Raw genomic sequence first — 18,238 nt, 5'->3', positions numbered from 1 at the left:
AGTGGAATATCAAATGTTAAAATGAGTTTATTGTTCAATAAAAAAAAAAAGTTAAAAAGTTGCAACATTTTTGGTGATTTTATTGTTTAAAATGATTTTTTTTTAAAAGTTTGTCCACTCCTGTTTTAGATCATATACAGCTGATTATTTCTTAAAAAAAAAAAAAAAAAAAAAAAAAAAAAAACATGCAGAAAGCGTGAATTAAAAAGTTGGGGTTTAAATTCATATTCCAAAAATATTCATTAATCACTGATTTTAAACCGCATTAAATATTATTTTTGCAAACAAATGCAATCAAACAGCTTCGCCAGCACATCCTCTGCATCCCTCCATCAATCAGCGCCATGTGTGAATTCATTAAGCCGGACTTGAACTTCTGACTTTTCCAACCCGCAGCAGAAAAAAAACTTCACAGCTGACATCCCATCAGAACAGCAGAACCAGAACCAGAACCAGAACCGAGCTCAGCGGGGGGAATCCCCCTACTCACCCTCCGATAACTCCAGCTCCAGCTCGGCCAGTTTGGCCCGAACCTCTGCAGGAAGCGGCACCGGGTCCCGGTCCGCCATTCCTCCGACACAAACCGACTTTAAGCTCTTTTTTCCGGCTCTTTACTCCTTGTTTTGTCCCTACAGGATTTTTTTCCTCCGAATAACTCCCCGGGAAAAAAAGAAGCAGAAATCCAAAGTCGGTCCGAGTCCGCGTTGAGCGTGTGGCTCCGTGTGCGGCCGCGGAGACTCCGCAAAACAAGCGCCAAGCTAGCGCAGGGCTGAAGAGACTTCCGGTGAGCCGGCTTTCAAAATAAGAGCGGCAAAATAAGTCAGACACTTGTAGCTCTTCTGATAAATCCCGAATTTCGGTTAAGTAGGAAAACCGTTTAAACAAGGACAAAAGTGTGATTTCTAAGCTTAAGTTATATCATTACATCATTAACTTTAGTTTTTGTGTGTGAGTAAAACATTACAAACATCACTGTAGCGATTTAAAAAAAACTGTTAAATTAGTCAACTTTTAGCAAATGTAACAATATTTAGCAAAATATATTGCATTAAATAAAATAAGTACAAATAATATTAAATATATAAAAAAATGAATGGATTATTTTTTCTTATTGACGTTTTTATTGCCAACAAATTCTTTATTTAGTAATTTTCTTCCTTATCCGATTATATAAAAGATGAAATTATGAAATAAGAATAAGAATAAGAATAAATAAATAAATCCGCTTCTTGTGCTTTTAGTTTGAGATTGAAATTACATTGCATTTCCTGTTTAGTTTCTTGTGAATTATTCCTAACTTTGTGTTACTTGCAGGTATAATTTGGAGGACTAGAGAGACTATGAACAGTATTAGATCTTGCATCTTTGTTTTCCCAGTTTAAAGGGAAGAATATGTTCAGTGTGTTTTTGTGTTTCCAGGAAAAATGATGTGAAAAAATACACCTTATAAATGGATCGAAAAATGAGCCACCAGGGGGCGCCAGATGTCAATTTTTCTTTTTTCACGGTTTCAAAGTGTTTACAGTTTTCATCAAAAATATACAGATCTTTTAAAAATATTATTCATAAGATAATGGCCACATTACCTATGACATCAAAGACCACCTGAACTGTAGGTCTGTAGATCATTAAATAGAATAAAGAACAAAGATACATGGAACAAATTAACATTTCTGACAACTTACTTCTAATTTACCAATTCTGCCACATTTATTTATTCATCACATACTAGAAATCAGTTGAAATCCTATTCCAAAAATACCTGAAAATAAAATGGGCTGATGTTTTATCCCTGTTGCCTCCCAGTTTTGGATATTTATGAATAAACAGAAAAAGTAAAAGCAGAAACAAACTTCAGACAGTGTGGTTGTTGAAGTGAAAATAAACATCTTACCATTTAAAGTGGGTACCATGAAAGATGAAACTATTTGACCTGGTTCCGCAAAAACGCTAAGCTAATACTAAACTAATTTAAAACGTTTGGTCATTAATTAGCACTAATTTTACTACTACTTTAATAAAGAAAATCTACAAATTAACAATAAATTGGACAAAACTGTTGTGTAAACACTGTTTTTGATGCTATAACCAAAAGTTAGTATGCACAGTTGAAAGTATGTTTGCATATATTTACCATCAACTTTTCCTATCATAGTAGATATAATTTATCAGATCACTTATAATTTACATGCTACATCATTTACATCATTATCCGTCATCCGTGCGCTGTTTTGTTGTTTATTCTTGAACTAATATAGGGTTGGTTTGATTTAAACATAATTTAAAACCGGAAGAAAGTAAATCTGTCCTGAAAGGTTGCTGCCATCTGGTGGCGACTCGGAGTATTTCACACCAAACTGATTAATTTTTTCAGATAAATCAGAGAATATAAACAGTTAATCCAGTAAAGTGACGTTTTTCTAATTCAAAATCAGTGCATTTTAATTTTTCTTTTTTATATATATATTCCTTATTAATAAATTATCACTTGAACTAAACATCCCCAAATTTTGAGGGAGTTGGGGAAAAGGCGTTTACAATAATCTGAGTTCAGAGTGAATATTTTTATTTTTTTCTTCTACTTGACATGATTAAATATATATATTCTCATGTTGTTACAAATTGATATTTGGTATTATTTACAATTTTCTATTTTTCTATCTAAATAAATTTGAAAACTGTATGTTTATTTAAATTAGGCAAACCTCACATCTTTAAAACAAAAAAATATTGAACTAAATTGATTGACATTTAGCTCAAAGTATCTTTGTGTTAGAATGGCCTAGTCAAAGTCCATACTTGAAAATTAATTCTCCATTCAATCTTAATTCATTTTTTTAAAGAACAGAATAAAATTTCAGAGATTTACTCCAAAACAATCCAATGGGGTTGAATACTGATGCAAGCCGCACCTTTCAGCTTTTTATTCATTAAAAACGTTAAAAACTGCGATTTTTATTCCTTCCACCTTACTATTCGGTATGTGGCTTCTTATTTTCAGAGCAAATCAGATTTTTTCAAAACATTTTTAAAGGCAAAATCATCAAGAAAACCAGTTCTGCAGAGAAGACGACATTGGCTCTTCAACAGTGCCTAAATCTTTATTTTTCAGTAAGCTACATTTTTTTTCTCCAAATTAGACAGTTTTACATCATGACACAAGAGTAACTTAAATTATCTAGAGCCGACATGTACGCTTGATTCCAGTCTCAATGGAAGAAAAACAAAAAACACAAACCCCAGAAAATAACAACAGAACGAAAAGAAAGAAGCCCTCTTTGCTGCGACCTTTGACCCGCTGGGGTAACAGTCCGAGCCCCCGATTGTCCACAGCTGTTAGCTCAGGAAGAGTTAATGAGTTAGACCACAGTGAGCCGATTAAGCAGTCCAATGTCACGTCTTTGATAAAGTCAGATATGCAACCAGAGAGCGAGAGAGAAACCCAACCGAAGAATGGCACTGTGAGATGAGAAGATCGATATGAAGCTTTTCTTTTCTTCCAGGTCCAGAGTTTTTTTTTCCTCATTAGTTCGGATTCCTCTGGTTTTGTTCTCCGATACATGCAACCAGACGCTCTTCAGCTCGTCAACATAATCATCATGAGACGTTTTCAGCTCAGTCAGGAAATGAACAGCAGGCCTGTGTGATGGCACCGGTGAAGAAAAAGCAAAAAAACAAAAACAAACTAGTCATTGATTCCAGTTGAGCCTTGAAACCTGAAAATTAAATCTTTTGTACATTTATGAGGAGAATGTTTTTCTCTGTGTCGCACAAAAGTTTTTATCCTTCAGCAAATCAGAACCCAAGAACTTTTGAATCGACTCACCACCTGCACCACCTGCTGTACAAATAGATGGCATGAAAAATTTAAACAAACATAAAAATTTGATTTGGGGATCAAGCATCACTCTTTAAAAGCCAAGGGTTGGGTTTCTCTTTCACCAGATTCAAATTTTCTGTTTTTCCCGTAACGTTCCCGACAGCTTCCGGGAAAATTTCAGGATGGGAAAATATGAAAAAAGAGATCCAGATGAATCAACTCTGCTAATGCTTTCAAACTGTATCTTATTAATGTTTTAAACAATTAAATGATTATTATCCATCTTTTCCATGAAGCTTCCAACACATTTATTGTCTTACTTCCAAGCAAATTGTATATTTCAGATATTTTCTGCACCTAAAACTCATTCTTTAAGGACGGCGAACCTACCAACACAGAAAAAGCAGTCAGTTGTCTTAGTGTTCAGATGCCATAATGCTTTTTTCTTCTAAATTAAATCTAATTATATGGGGTTAGGCAGATTCTGCATTAGTGGCTCCAGTTGATGTGTAAAAAAAAGATAAATATGTAGTGCTTTTTTTTTTGTTGGAGATTTTTTTTTTTATGTTAAAAACGGCAAAAATCTGAAGCTGAATGCGGTGAAAGAGAAGCCGGCTTGACAGGAGGAGGAAGAAGAGGGCGAAGGTAACAAAGATGGAATGCCAGACGACAAAAACCCAACAAAAAACAAAACATTTCAGCAGAAATCAAACTCTGCAAACTAATTATTAAAAAAAAAACAGAATTATTTTCCAAAAGCACAACAACACTTTTGTTTGTTTTGTGGTTTTTTTTATATCCTACATCCAGCGACATTATAGTTAACAAGGATCAATATATTTTTATAATCATTTTAAGGTACCTCTTATAGTTTTCTGAGTATTTACAACTGTACAAGCAAAGCACATACTTCAAAGTGCACATTTTAATACAGTTTGGACTAGTTGCATTTTTACAAGGTTTAGAACGTTTCCCCCCCAAAAAAAGAAACCAAACAAACAAACAACCTGGAACTAAAGTAAGAACAAAAATTTTTGTCTTTCGTACAATTTTTACAGAAATCAGTGAAAAGAAAAGTAAACGCTGCCAGATTTTCTGTCTAAAGTAAGACTAAATATTTTCCACGGCGTCGCTTCGTTAAGCTCGTTAACATCCGGGGGGGGTTTTTTTTTTTTCCTCTTGAGGAGAAATAAAAACTCGATGCTCGTCTTGTAGAAAAGTTAAGGCAAAGTTATTTTTCAAGTTTAAATAAAATTCAAGTTTTTCAAACACTGGATGGATTTTTATTTATTTTTTTTACGTTTTATGTGTACAGAGACTTCAACATGGATTCCCCCCAAATCTTCTCACTAAAAAAGAAAAAACAGCTCTGCTTTATAAATAACTGGATATGGAAACTTTGTCATTTTCCACCAATAAGGGAAAAAAAGAAATCAATCCATCCGAGTGCGTCTCAGTCCTTCAAAACAAAAACAGAAGAAAAAGTATCCAAATGAAAAGCAGCATAAAAACAAATGAAAAAGAAGGTTTTCCCTTTTCCAAACGGGCTCCGGTTTTCCTTTAGTGGGATTTTGTGTTGGAGGAAGACTTGATCGAGACGCGGTTCTTATTTCCGGATGGGAACGCGACAACAAAAATATTTACTTTCTCATGAAAATTTGAATTTTCTAAAGATTTTGCCAGAGTGGCTGCTACAGTAAACAAATCTAATGACTGAACATCACAAAAATTCCCTCTCTGTGCTTCAATTCCAGCTCCCTTTTGCAGAAAACCGGAGAGAAGAGGCCAGAAAAAAAAAATCAAACTGTGTGTGCTTAAGATGATATTTAAGGAAGAGTTTTCCCACTCTAAGCGAATCGAATCCAGGAGGAACCGACCCAAAACCGAACCGACCTGCTTCTGCCTCTTCAACATGCAAGCCAACACAAATCTCTTCCGCTTCCCTGAAAATATTCCAGGTTCATTCCAGCTTTTCACACATTCTGGATTCACCATCCGCTAACCAGCGCTTCACGAACAACAACCGCCTCAACGGGAAAAAACAGATAATCCTGAAGAAGTCATCAACACAACAACTGAATGCTGGGAATGCCGTCCGGAAAACTATCAAGACCAAATTCCCTCATGCTTCTCTTGTGTTAGTCAAAGGTTTGTGGATATAAACCGAGAAAAATCGCAGTAACTGACCCCAGGAATCTAGCACCGTCTTCCGAATATTCCGATTAATTGCAAACAGCTGAATGGTAGCTAGTGTTACAGTTTTCCCAGGTGGTTTTCCAACATCTCGGATCAAAACCAATGGATTTTTGACAGATTTCTCCCAGCTTTTTCCTGCAGAAAAGTTTGAATCAGAGACAGATGGCCGCCGTTACAGGCCAGACAAAGAGGAAAAAAGGGCGACACCTAGTGGCAGACAACAGCAACTGCCCATTGGAAAATAATGAAAGTTAGTGTAAATAAGTGGGAAATTTAACGATGATGAAATCCCAGAACGAAGTCCGTTTGGGCCGCGCCGCCATAATGGCAGACAGTTGCAAAGAAACGAGGGAAAATAAATGAAAATTATTTGAAAAATCAAATAAATAAACTAAAAAAAAGAAGGAGAAGAAGCAGAAGAAAAAGAAGAGACGGTGCTCTACATGCACAGTAAAGTGCTTTATGTCTGCAAGCCCTGATCCAGAGAAGAAGGCGTCCTCTATGCTTGTTGCTGACTGGTGATACTGGGGGAGAAGTGGAGTAGCCCTGACTCGTTTCTTAGACTTCTATGGAGCGTAGTGGAGGAAGAGGAGGGCCCGCCTCACTGCGGCGATTTGGGCGGGGTGTGGTGGGCGTCTCTGCTGGAGGGTTTCCCTGGGTGGGGGGGCGGCGAGGCCCAGCGCCCCGCCGGCCTCCGACCCTCTTTCAGGGGCCGAGCCGTGGAGGCGGGCCCAGATCTGGAGGGCGGGTGGTAAGTCTCTCTGGGTTTGTGCTCCCCTGGCGGCGCGGAGGAGGCGTCGCTGCACTTCCTCTCCTCGCCTGTGGGGGCAACGCAGCTTGGCTTGGCTTCCTTTGAGGGGGCTGAATGCAGCGGCGTGGGGGCGTCCTTCGCTCGCTGGCAGATCTCGGCATAGGACGGCTTCCTCAGCTCCTGACGGCAGGAAAAAAGTTTCACCAAATCAGATTTAGGACTTTTTAAAACATTTTTAAAGAGACATGGAATTAAATTTAAGACCAAAAAAACTTGGGGGCCAGAAAGTTGGATAGGAACTAGTTACATTTACTTCAGTAATTTTTTGGAAAAAATGTACTCTTGGGAATATTTTTATTGTGCTGAACTTTTAGTTTAACTTGAGTAGTTTTCTTGAGTAAAAGGTTCTGGATTTTCTGCCCACTGAATGAAAAACAAACATGTTTTAACCAAAAAAATCACCAGACACAGACACACAGCTGCAGTTTATGTTAAAGCTTCATAAGCTTTTTATTGAAAGAAACTGATTTGGAAAATGTTTCTTTTGCTTCATTTTAGTTTTATATAAATTATTGTAATTTTAGTCCTTAAAATACCAAAATTTCCATTTAACTTAAGACCAAACAAACTACAAAAGGTTTGAGACAGAATGCAACTAGAACTGTATGGCTTGGCAAATGAAGTTCTTTTATTTTTGTTTTTATTTTAACATCTTATTAAAATATTTTGTAGATAGCTATAAACTTTGTCCAAATTCTGTCGTAGTTTTGAACACAAGTCAAAGGGGGAAAAAACACACAAATATAAATATATCAAGTTTGATGATATCTGACACTTAAAAAGTATCGTCGATTGATTGGTCAAGAGTGTGGCGTTTCCATGGATACCAAATACATTTAACTGAGGGGAGGTGGAGGAAAATCGTTAAAACCTGGGAACTTAACGAGTTTTAAAGGAGTCATAGAGGAGGAAGTAGTTAGTTTACGGGTTGGTGAGTACTGACCGTGGCGGCGCCGTTGACCTGCACTGATTTGCTGGCGGTGGACAGCGTGCCGGGAACGCGCTCCACCGATGGCAGCGCCTCCTTCGGCTTCGCCTCCGCCGCCTTCGTCTCCGCCGCCTTCACCTCGCTGGAAAACAGAAACAGGAAGCAGACAGTTTATAAAGTCTGGACTTCAGAATCGTCTCCGTTGTTTTCGTCGCTGCGGTTCTTACAGAGAGGCCGAGGGGGCGGGGCTTAGCGGCGTGCCGGGAGTCAACGTGGAGGTCGGGGGGGCGGTCGGGGCCGAGGGGGAGGGCTGGAAGCTGGGAGGCAGAGGGGAGGCGGAGGACCGGAGAGGTTCTTTGGGACCGGCTGGAGGAACAGCGCCGCCGCTGGGGTCTGGATTCACAGTCTGGAAAAGGAAGAAGGAGGAGGAGAAGAAGAAGATCTGGTTAAAGGAAAAGTTCCTGGAAAATATCAGAGTCTATAAGAAACCTTCAGGCTCCGCGGTTCACCATGTTTACGATTTTTCAGGTCAAAAACTGGATCAGAGATCAGGGTTCCGACATTTCTCTCATAAAAAAATCTCCAGATTGGATTTTCCCTCATTTGACTTTCCAAAGCTGAACTAAAGTTTCCAGTTCAGTCTATAGAATATATTTCTAGATCGAGATTTAAATATTCTAGAAACAGCAGAAACGGGAAGGAAAAAAGAGGATACAAGGAAGGATAAAAAAAAGAAGGATGGATGGGAGGAAGTAAGGCAATAAGGAAAGAAGTAAATAGTGAAGGAAGGAAGGAAAAAGGAGAGAAAACAATTAAGGAATAAAAAATCTGAAACCAGATTCCAAACTTTTCCAGGGTTTTAAGTAGTGAACCTGTTAATCAGGATAAAACCCGACAGAACCCCGTTAGCAGGTCCGGTTCTCACCCGCTCCTTGGTGGGTCCCAGCACCACGCTGCTCGCCAGCCGGCTGTCGAACGCCTCGTCCGCCTTCAGCTGCCCAGCGGCGCCCGGGAGCGGCGGGAAGCTGGACAGGCCGAGCTCGAAGCTGGGAGACGGGGGCTTGGGAGGCGGCGGCGGCGACTGGGGCGTCGCTCTCTGCACAGAGACGGACAGAACCTCAGAACCGGAGTCATCGACGTCAGAACCTTTCTGATGGACGGCAGGAAGGAGGAGCACTTACCGTAAACTTTTCATCCCTCTTTTTCCTAGAAGAAGAAAGAGTTTTCCTTTAACAAAGAGGATTTACAAAACTCCACTTTTATCTGAGAACTTCACCTCTGATCACGGCTGGGCGATTTGATCAATTGAATAATTGATCAAATTTGATCAATTATTCAAATTTTATCAATTTATCAAATTTTACAGATTAACCAAATCGAGCTTAATCAAATTTTTTGAAAATAAACAAGTTTTACCAATGAATAAAATCTTAGCGATGAGTTAAATTTCATTGGTTAACCACATTTTTAGTTTTTAAAAATGTAATTTTTGAAATGAACAAGCACACGTCACCCTGGCCTGCAGAACCACAGACTTACCTTCCCCGGCCGACTCCGAGGGAATAATCTGGGATTAGCGGTTCGGTGACGCGGCCAGTGCCGGCGGCGTCGCGGCGGGGAAAGGCGGCGGTGGAGGGCAGCCTGGTTCTGGGCTGGCTGGAGGGGAGCCGGGCCGGCGGGCTGCTGCGGACCCCGTTCAGCCTCTCGCTGGCGAAGCCGGGGAAGAGGCTGGGGCTGTCCAGGAGGCCGGAGCTGCGGTCCGCCGTGGGGATGCTCGGCCTCAGGTGGGGTTTGCTGTGATTCCTGAGCGGAAAACATCAAGTTGAAGGTGATGATTGGACAGTTCTGGTTCTGAAAACGTTTTTGGCGTCAGAGACGGACCAACCTGTTCCTGGGGGAGAAGTGTCTGACGGTGAGCGGCGACGTTGCTGGTTTGAAGCTGTGTGACGTGGTGAATCCGTTGATGAACTGGTTGTTGTGAAAGGGGGTGACCTGGAAGATTCATTCATTCATCAGCTTCATGAACAGGAAGTGAACTGTGTTAAAGCTGCAGCTAACAACTACCTTTAGTAATTGATTAATCGATTGTTCTGAAGATTAACTGATTATTATGATGATTAATCGGTTAAAAATGGTCAAATTCTGCAGTTTTTTCATTTAACCAGCTAAGAGCTGAAACAATTAGTTGCGGTGAATTTATTGTTGAAATTGTAGTCAACTAATTTAATGACTGATTCATCTTTAACTGGAGAATACAGACTCAAAAAACGCCATTTGCTGAAAGAACAACACAATCAGAGCAGAAATTAAGCCAAAGATTTTCCATTTAAGATAAAATAAATTTTTTTACAGGCAAATGTTTTATTTTGTTTTAAATGATTTTTATGTTTTGAACTGTTTTGGCTTACTTACTCCTCTGACAATTAGCTTTTGTTGAGTCTGTATACTCCAGTTAACGATTAATCAGTTACTAAATTAGTTGACAATTATTTCAATAACCAATAAATCATGATTAATTTTATTAATCTAGAACTGGACGGAGTCATTTCTGAACTTTTGAGCAGAAAAATTCACACCATTTGTAACAAATCAAACCATAAAAACTGAATTATTTTGACTGGAATGATGGTTTTCCCCTCAGATTGGTCCAGATTTTACTCCAGTTAGCCGCTTTAAGCCCGTGGTGTGCAAGCCCAGTGTGCGTACCAGCGCTGGGTCGATGAAGCTGTGCGTGGTGGACCAGGCCTGCGGCGTGATGAGGCTGTAGAGAGGGAACTGCTGCTGCGGGCTGTAAACAGGCGGGATGTAGTAGGACGTGTAGCGCTGCTGCTGCTGCTGGGCGTAGGGGTTCACCTCCACGGGCCGGTAACCGTTCTTTGGCATGAAAGTGTTGATAGCGATTGCCTTCGCCTTTATCCTCGCCTGGCAGGGAGAAAAGTCTTAGATTTAGGTAACAGGGAATATCAGTAATCACAATGAAAGTTGATTTTTGAGCTGAATTTGACCACCTTGAATTGATTGTAACTAAATGGTAATTTATATCTGTATTTATTGAGCTTAAAGGTGATTGGAATGAACCAGGTTTCACTTTTGTTGAGAAATATAACCACAATAAAATTCAGCTTCAGAGAAGTTTCTATTTCATATTTTTATAACATATAATAAACTGTTTCCCTTAAAAAGAAAACAGGCCTTTACTGAACAACGCAAGTGCATTTTTGTGGATACGTTTTCATCTTAAACTCAGTTGTGAAAAGTGTTTTCCTCCTTGGTGGTTTTATATTTTTCTGCATGTTTGTGACACTTCACTGCAAAAACACAAAACCTTACCAAGTACTTTTAATCTGGTTTTTAGTGCAAATATCCTAGTACACTTGAAATCAGATAAAATCAACTTACAAATAACTATTCAGCAAGATACACAAGCTTGTTTTAAGCCAATAATTCTTTAATATTGATGAACAAGTTCTATTGGCAGATTATTTAACTTATAACAAGACATTTTCAAATAAGTGAAATAATCTGCCAATGGAACTGGCACTTTTTCATCACTATAAAAGAATTGTTGACTTACGACAAGCTCTATATCTTTTTGTAATGTTCAGCATTTCAGAAAATTAAGACAATTTAAATATTAGTCAACTTGACAGATAAATATTGAATTGTGAAAAAACATGCAAAAAACAGGAAATGAAAAAGGAGACAGACTATTCCACACCACTGCATGTGGACAAATTTAAATCATATTTCATAAACCGCTGAAGATGTGTGGGGAAAAAATTCTTAAAAATCTGTTTAGATCAACTGAAAATAGCAGTTCAAGCACTCCTATGTGCAGTGATTTCTCCTAACAGCATCTCTGGTTATTAAATATGGATGTTTACTCTGCTGCAAACATGCTGCATGAAAAGTTGATGAAGATCTAAAACAGATGTTAGCTTTTATAAATCAAAGGATTTATTGAAGCCAGTCAGCTCACTGCTCAGTGGAGATGAGTTTATTTCTCAATAAACAGAACTAATTAATTATATAAACAGGACTGACATCGAGGCATCCTTTTAAATAAAAACAACAGAAAGGCTCTAAAAGACTGAGTTCTGGTTCCACAATTAAAAACATTAAGTAATGAGTGAAAAACAGAGAGGTAATAACAGCTTAGAGGCTGTAAATGGCTGGTTAGATACCTTAATTGGCTTCCCTTGGAAGGTCTTCACTTCTTCACGAAGATACTGATATGCCTTTGGAGAAAAAATGATGGAATAAGAAAATAAATCAGTTTCAGGTCTTTAAAATACGGGGTTCTTAAAAAGGTCAAAATAAATCACTTCTGAAACTCTTTTCTGGTTGGTTTAAACAAAATAATACTAAAGTTAAAGGTGAAATATTTGAGTGAAAGAGAATCAGAGAGAGAGAGAGAGAGCAAGAGAGAGAGCGAGAGAGAGAGACAGAGAGAGAGAGAGCAAGAGAGAGAGAGAGAGCAAGAGAGAGAGAGAGCAAGAGAGAGAGAGAGAGAGAGTAAGCGAGAGAGACAGAGAGAGCAAGAGAGAGAGAGCAAGAGAGAGAGAGAGCAAGAGAGAGAGAGAGAGAGAGCGAGAGCGAGAGAGAGAGCGAGAGAGAGATGGCTGGTTGTATCCTCAGTTTTTCTTCTCAGGACTTTATCGATCTGACTCGGGTTGGAGAGGAAACGTCGGTTACCTGCTGTGCATCTGCTTCTGACTCGAAGGTGATGAACCAGTTGTCGTTGTAGGCAAATTCACAGTTGATAAACTTGGGTAAGTTGTTCCCTTTGAAAAGGGCTTCCACCTCCTGGAGAAACAGCGAGGGAACGTTATTCACGCCGAGGAGAACCAAAACAGAAAAACACAGTGATCCAGACTAAAAACAATCAAGATCATTGTACACAGATGGAAAGAGATCGGTGTGAATAATGAAAATATCCCATCAGGCTGTGTTTAATCTGGCCGACACTGACCTCTATAGGCGTGCTCTCTGGAACCTCTCGGAGGATCACGATGCAGCGGTTCTGATTGGGTCGCACCTTCTCCCCCTTCTCGTCCACCTGGACCAATGGCAACGCTGCAGGACGACACAAAGAAGTTTTTAAAAAAGTCAACCAGTAGACATTTTTAAATCCTCTGATGCTTTGGACTAAATGGCCTGTAGCAACAAAGTCTCTGGTTTGAATCTCAAATCTTTTCTGAGTAACTTGCATGTTCTGGTTCTCCACCTTCCTCAGTCTGATGCTTTTATCATCCAGTTTTTGTGCAAATTTATAGCAAATTTTCAGTACAAATGGACACAAACACTGGCTGAAAGTGATGCTATAACTCCCACCTGCAGGTGGCAGTATTTCTTCTACGACTCCACTGTCTGAGCCTTGAAGTAAAGTTACAGCTCATGACTGATATGGCCAGACAAAAAGCCACATTTGCTGCAGAAATATCACAAACTTTCTTGCAAATATTTCTGAAGTAGTGCCACAAAATCAGATAGATTGATTATAAAGAGAAGAAAAGCGATTGTGAAATCCTTGAGGAACTGATTATTGAAATTGTATAGGGTTTGGATCGATATCCTGCTGAAAGGTCTTGTTTTCTAACACCTTATTTTAAATAAACATGGTGTTTCAAACTATTTTGAAACAGATATTGTTTTGGTGGGAAAAAATATCTGTGGGATTATTGCCAGGAACAAATATTTTTCAGTGGCACCAGACCGAAGTTCCAGCACCGAACATTTCACTAATGCAAAAATTGTTTTATTTAAGGTTAAAGTCTGAGAGAGGTTATTTTACTTAAAATAATTTCTTTTATTTAAAAATATCTGACTAGCTTGTTTAATTAAAACATCGCATGCCTAATTTATTGAAAAGAAAATTGAATCATAGAAAAATTGTGTTTTGAATCTGATTAATTTTGCAGATCTTGTCTCACAGACATGAATGAACATGGACGAGCGGACAGATGGCATGATAAACTTTTTTAAAAACAATATACTTTTCTTTAAAACCTTATTTAACCTTATTTATTTAAAATCTTATTTAATTTTAACTCTTTAGCAGCCATTGCTTTCTAATTTAAATTAAAATTTAAATCCAAGCTGTTGGGAGGACATGACTGAGCAACAAAAAAAAAAGCAAGTAGTTTCAAGTTAGGCTGTAAATTAAGTCTGCGTTTAAATCAAATGCACCTTAATAATCAGTCCAGGTAAATCAGTGTGAACCACTTCCTGAGCGGTTGCTGCAGCCGACTGACGTCACGATGTTTGCTTTAAAGCCAGTGGTTAAACATGGAGCGCTTTACTCACATCGTAAAATGTCCACTATCAGCTCCACGTCAGTGCTGAGCTTCTTGACGTGGTCCAGGTTGGCCACTGTCACGATTGGCACGTACTGGTCGCTGTCCATCTGGGAGATGAGGTACATGTCACTGGCCAGGTTCTCCCTGTTGGAGAGAGAGGAAACAGGTTAGGACTGGAATCAGACAGTGATGCAGGAATTCTCCGTTTCTGCATAAATCATTACCCACTATTTGATAACCGAGCAGCGCACATCTGGTTTCTGTCAAGTGTTTTGACAGAAACACTTGATCTTTCTTAAAAATGCAGAACATGAGGTTAAGAAAAAAAACATTATTTTTCTTAAAATGTGGAGAAATGTGAACTAAACGGTCTTAAATGTTGAACAAAATTCTTCAAATTCATTGCAGTTAATTTCATCTTTGCTTGATGCAACATGCATAAAGTTAAACGAGTGAAACTAAGAAAAGTTTTAAAAAGACTAAAATTAACTGTTGTAGGATGGAGGCTTAAAAAGATTGACTGCATTATTCAGATTGTGAATCATCAAGTAAAGTAATTTTTAAAGTAACTTATTACTTCTGAAAATGAGTTTTGGATTACTTTCTTAGAGAAATAATCAGTAAATTCCAAATAATTAGACCAACTTGTTGTGGATGGTGAAAACGTCCAGTAGCAGTCATTCTTCCATCGAATCCAACAAAGCTTCTGACTGAAGACTGTTGCTTCATAACAGTCTCATGACTGTGATGACATTCCGACAGCTCAATTTCCAGGCAGCTAAGAGGATATTTCAGAGAAAAATGTCCTCTATGACACCATCAGTTGATGGCTTGCTCTGCTAATCCACCTCATTTTCTTTTGCTACTCCTCTTTGTCTGGCTGTACGATTAGAAAGCCTTTTAGAAAGAGATGTTGGAGTCGTTACTGTGATTTGAAATGCTAATCAGTTGCTCCCGGTTGTAAACGCAGCCCCTTGTTGCCATGGTTACGCATCACAACAACTGTCTGAAAGTAAGAAAGTAAAAGCAAAAATCCTTCCAGCTGCACAGCATCCAGAACCAGAGGGAATAACTGTCCAAACATGCAACTGTCCATCCATAAACGTTATAAAAACAAAGTCTACAGATAAATAAAACTGTACAGAACAATGAGGAAAGAGAAAAACAATCTAAATTTGTAAGGTTTTGACTTGTGAGCAGCAGCACTGCAGAGGCGTTTAAAGGCTCTGAAACGGGCCTTTCATTCAGACCATGCCCGACGCCCACAGAGGAACAATGACAACCAGATGCCTAAACAGAGTCCAGCCTCACTTGGGGCCAGACTCAGGCCTAAATAAATAAATAAATAACTCATAACGTTTGGTGAAAGCAGCACTTTTCATGGCAAAGCTTAAAGATCTTTCTGACCATGAATAAAGCTGAACATCCAGAAGAAATTTAAATGCAATTTGATGCGAACTTAGAAAAGGTATGCAAATGTTTTACTTTAGAGGGACAAATAATAATTGGTGTCGAAACCAACTGAAGTGCTTATGGCATCTGATCTAGAAAGTTTAACTGTTGAAAAATTGCAGCGTTTTATTCCAGTTTATAATTTGGAACCACATATGGAAATGGAATAAATCTGATTTTTATTTTTTTAAGGGTGAAAAGATGAGAATTGGTTCGTTCAGACAATCAGATGTGTCACACAGATTGGGTCGCATTCATCTGCTGTGTAGACAAAGCCTGTGTTAGAGACGAGACGTTTTTTCAGCCTTCTTAGATTAGAGAATGTGGAACCTGACGATGCAAAGAATATTTCTTTTATTCTTATCCTTTTAATTTTATTTTTTTATTTTACTCATAAAATACAGAAAATTAAGTACAACCCTGACCATCCTCTTCATGATACTGTCTTGGGAAAACAGAGTAACTTCAGTCAGAGGCTTATTCAAATTCACTGTAATATAGACTGCTACAGAAGACCTTTCCTGTCAACAGTCATCACCATCTACAGCAACTCTTTGATTCCTATCTTTCCTATCTTTTTGGAGTAAAACTATTAATGGAAAATGTTGGATAGACGCTTCACCTGGTTATTTATCTGAGATTTTCAGATTTAAAATAAATTTGAGTAAAATACTAGTTAATGCAAAGATTAAGATTGTTGCTATAAACAATCAAATTATAAATTAAAATTAGCTCAATCTTAATTAATATTTTTTGAAGGGCAATTTTTATTTATCATTTTTGGTTGTGTTTTAATTTTGGATATTTGAAATATCTTGCAGTTCCATTGTTAAGTTTTCCTTACAAAATAAATGTTTACTGGTCTTTGAGGGGGGGAAACTTGCATCATTATGCCATAATCAATATATTACTTGAATAACATTATCACTTATCACAATAATTATTGGAGCAATTTATCATCAGGGAAATTTGTAATCAAGACAGTCCAGGCAAAGATAAAAAGATAAAAGATTAAGTCTGTCCAGACAGAATAGGCATAGGCATACCTATGCCTACTTAGGCATAGGTATGGCGTTGGTACAGATGGTATTTTAAGTTACATTCTGATTTGTTTCATCCTGAATCTTCCATCAGATTTGCAGAAAAGTCTGTAGTGACACCAACTTAAATCATCTTGATCAAGCTTCAGTGTGGAGTTTCTGAATGGAGGTAGAAGTAAACGGCCTAACAATGGCGTAGATCCGTTTCTGTTTTCTGGGTTTCTGTTTGTGTTGATGCATGCAGCCGGCCAGGCGGCACGTATTGTGAGCTGCCAGCAGATGTACTCCCTGGAGGCCACAAGCAGCTGATAACCTTTACATCTCGCAGAGGGCCCCGGAGGTTTAACCGCCACGGGAAAAACACTGCTGTGTCGGAATGCAGTCGTGTTGTGGTGCTGGCAACACGAATCCACAGAGTTTCACAAGAAGAAAAGAAACAGACGGGATCCCGCTGTGGTCAACAAAAGCTGCTGTTCTCCAGGTTCATGAATCATCCACAGCTACTGGCTCAGTGTTAAACAGGAAAACAAGTGGAAACCTTTCAGTGATCAGTTTGTGTGCATAGTGAGGAAAAAAAGATATTTTTAATTAGGAACATTAACCAAAGTGCTAATAATTAAAATTTTTATTGAGTTAATAGCAGGGTGTGTGATTAATTAATCATATTTTAATCAAACTTTAAACAAAATAATCAACATTTTCTATTCAAAATAAATTTTTTGCTGCTAAATTATTGTATAAATAGACACTTGAGCTCAACAACAAAGATATTTATTGTTTCTTCTTTGTTATTCAACCATCAGCACTATTCTATCCATTCACCTTTCCAGTTTTTCTTGAACCTTTTTCAGAAATGTGGGCTGTGGACACTGACATTAGCTGCAACATGTTTAGCATTAAGATGCTGTTGAATAGCTTCGCTGATCGGCTAATTCCTTTAATGAAAACAGTATTTATAGGAAAAACAATCAGATTGTTTTTCCTATAAATATTAACTTCAAGTGGGCCAAAAGTGATGGCTTTGCGGTTCGCTGATGTTAGCAGGTGTTGTTTGTGCATCAGATTTAAGGGCGTACCAGAAACACTGGAATAGAAAGGTTCCAGACGGAACTTTTGTACACACACACACATATACATGTTATAATAATTGCAGTAAAGTTTGTAAAATTTAGCTAATTAATTAATCAAAATTAATCATTTCATTTCATTTCATTTCAAAATTAAAGCATTAAAGTTCTTTCTCTATTAATCATGCATAACACCTGATTAAAACATATCTTCACACAACCCAGCTGCTGATAGAGGCTGCCAATACACTGAAAGACTCAGAGGAATATGCGTTTTATGAACACATATGTTGTGTCCTGCATCGATCTTGATGTTGACCAATGGATCTTCTTTTCTACCAAACTGGTTCCAGTGGTAAACTGGTGCTAAAGTTAGCTTAGCAACGCTTCTTTCTAATTCAACCAAGCTCTGGTACCAAAAAACTGATGCTATGTGAGCATCAATGGCCAAAGAGAAAGAATGGCTTTCACCAGGGGCTGAAGAGGCCAACTACACACTTACTAGCTCTAACATTAGTTATGGTCTAACTTGATGCATTTAACCCATAAACAGTAGAATCAATACGATTTAACATTACAGAAACAACATGAGGTCTCTCATCTTCCTGTTGGGTTTTATTATCAC

At 38.3% G+C, this 18,238-nt stretch overlaps 2 protein-coding genes across 6 annotated transcripts in view; both read right to left on the bottom strand.

Moving 5' to 3' along the window:
- Positions 1–776, bottom strand: part of LOC103129853 (disco-interacting protein 2 homolog C-like) — a 118,620-nt gene extending 117,844 nt beyond the window's left edge. Inside the window, exon 1 of the mRNA XM_016665454.1 lies at positions 491–776. Coding sequence (XP_016520940.1) covers positions 491–569 — 79 coding nt within the window. The 5' untranslated portion in view covers positions 570–776. The remainder of the gene's footprint in view (positions 1–490) is intronic.
- Positions 777–3,087: 2,311 nt separating this feature from the next.
- The window catches only part of LOC103129851 (La ribonucleoprotein 4B), a 36,971-nt gene continuing 21,820 nt past the window's right edge, over positions 3,088–18,238 (bottom strand). For 4 of the 5 annotated variants that reach the window (XM_007541065.2, XM_007541066.2, XM_016665449.1 and 1 more), the window contains 12 exons: positions 14,062–14,198; positions 12,728–12,831; positions 12,451–12,561; positions 11,940–11,993; positions 10,462–10,677; positions 9,641–9,747; positions 9,295–9,558; positions 8,937–8,961; positions 8,681–8,851; positions 7,983–8,161; positions 7,771–7,897; positions 3,088–6,947 (listed from right to left, as the gene is read on the bottom strand). In XM_007541065.2, the coding sequence (XP_007541127.1) occupies positions 6,618–6,947; positions 7,771–7,897; positions 7,983–8,161; positions 8,681–8,851; positions 8,937–8,961; positions 9,295–9,558; positions 9,641–9,747; positions 10,462–10,677; positions 11,940–11,993; positions 12,451–12,561; positions 12,728–12,831; positions 14,062–14,198 (1,825 nt within the window). In that variant the 3' untranslated portion in view covers positions 3,088–6,617. Of the gene's footprint in view, positions 6,948–7,770; positions 7,898–7,977; positions 8,162–8,680; positions 8,852–8,936; positions 8,962–9,294; positions 9,559–9,640; positions 9,748–10,461; positions 10,678–11,939; positions 11,994–12,450; positions 12,562–12,727; positions 12,832–14,061; positions 14,199–18,238 lie in introns of those variants that run through there. The other variant, XM_016665451.1, reaches the window with a different exon arrangement.

Source organism: Poecilia formosa, unplaced genomic scaffold (assembly GCF_000485575.1).
Source record: "Poecilia formosa unplaced genomic scaffold, Poecilia_formosa-5.1.2 Scaffold585, whole genome shotgun sequence".
In the NCBI taxonomy this organism is placed as follows: domain Eukaryota; kingdom Metazoa; phylum Chordata; class Actinopteri; order Cyprinodontiformes; family Poeciliidae; genus Poecilia; species Poecilia formosa.
The sequence above is the reverse complement of the archived record's forward strand: the minus strand, read 5'-3'. Positions and strand labels throughout refer to the sequence as shown.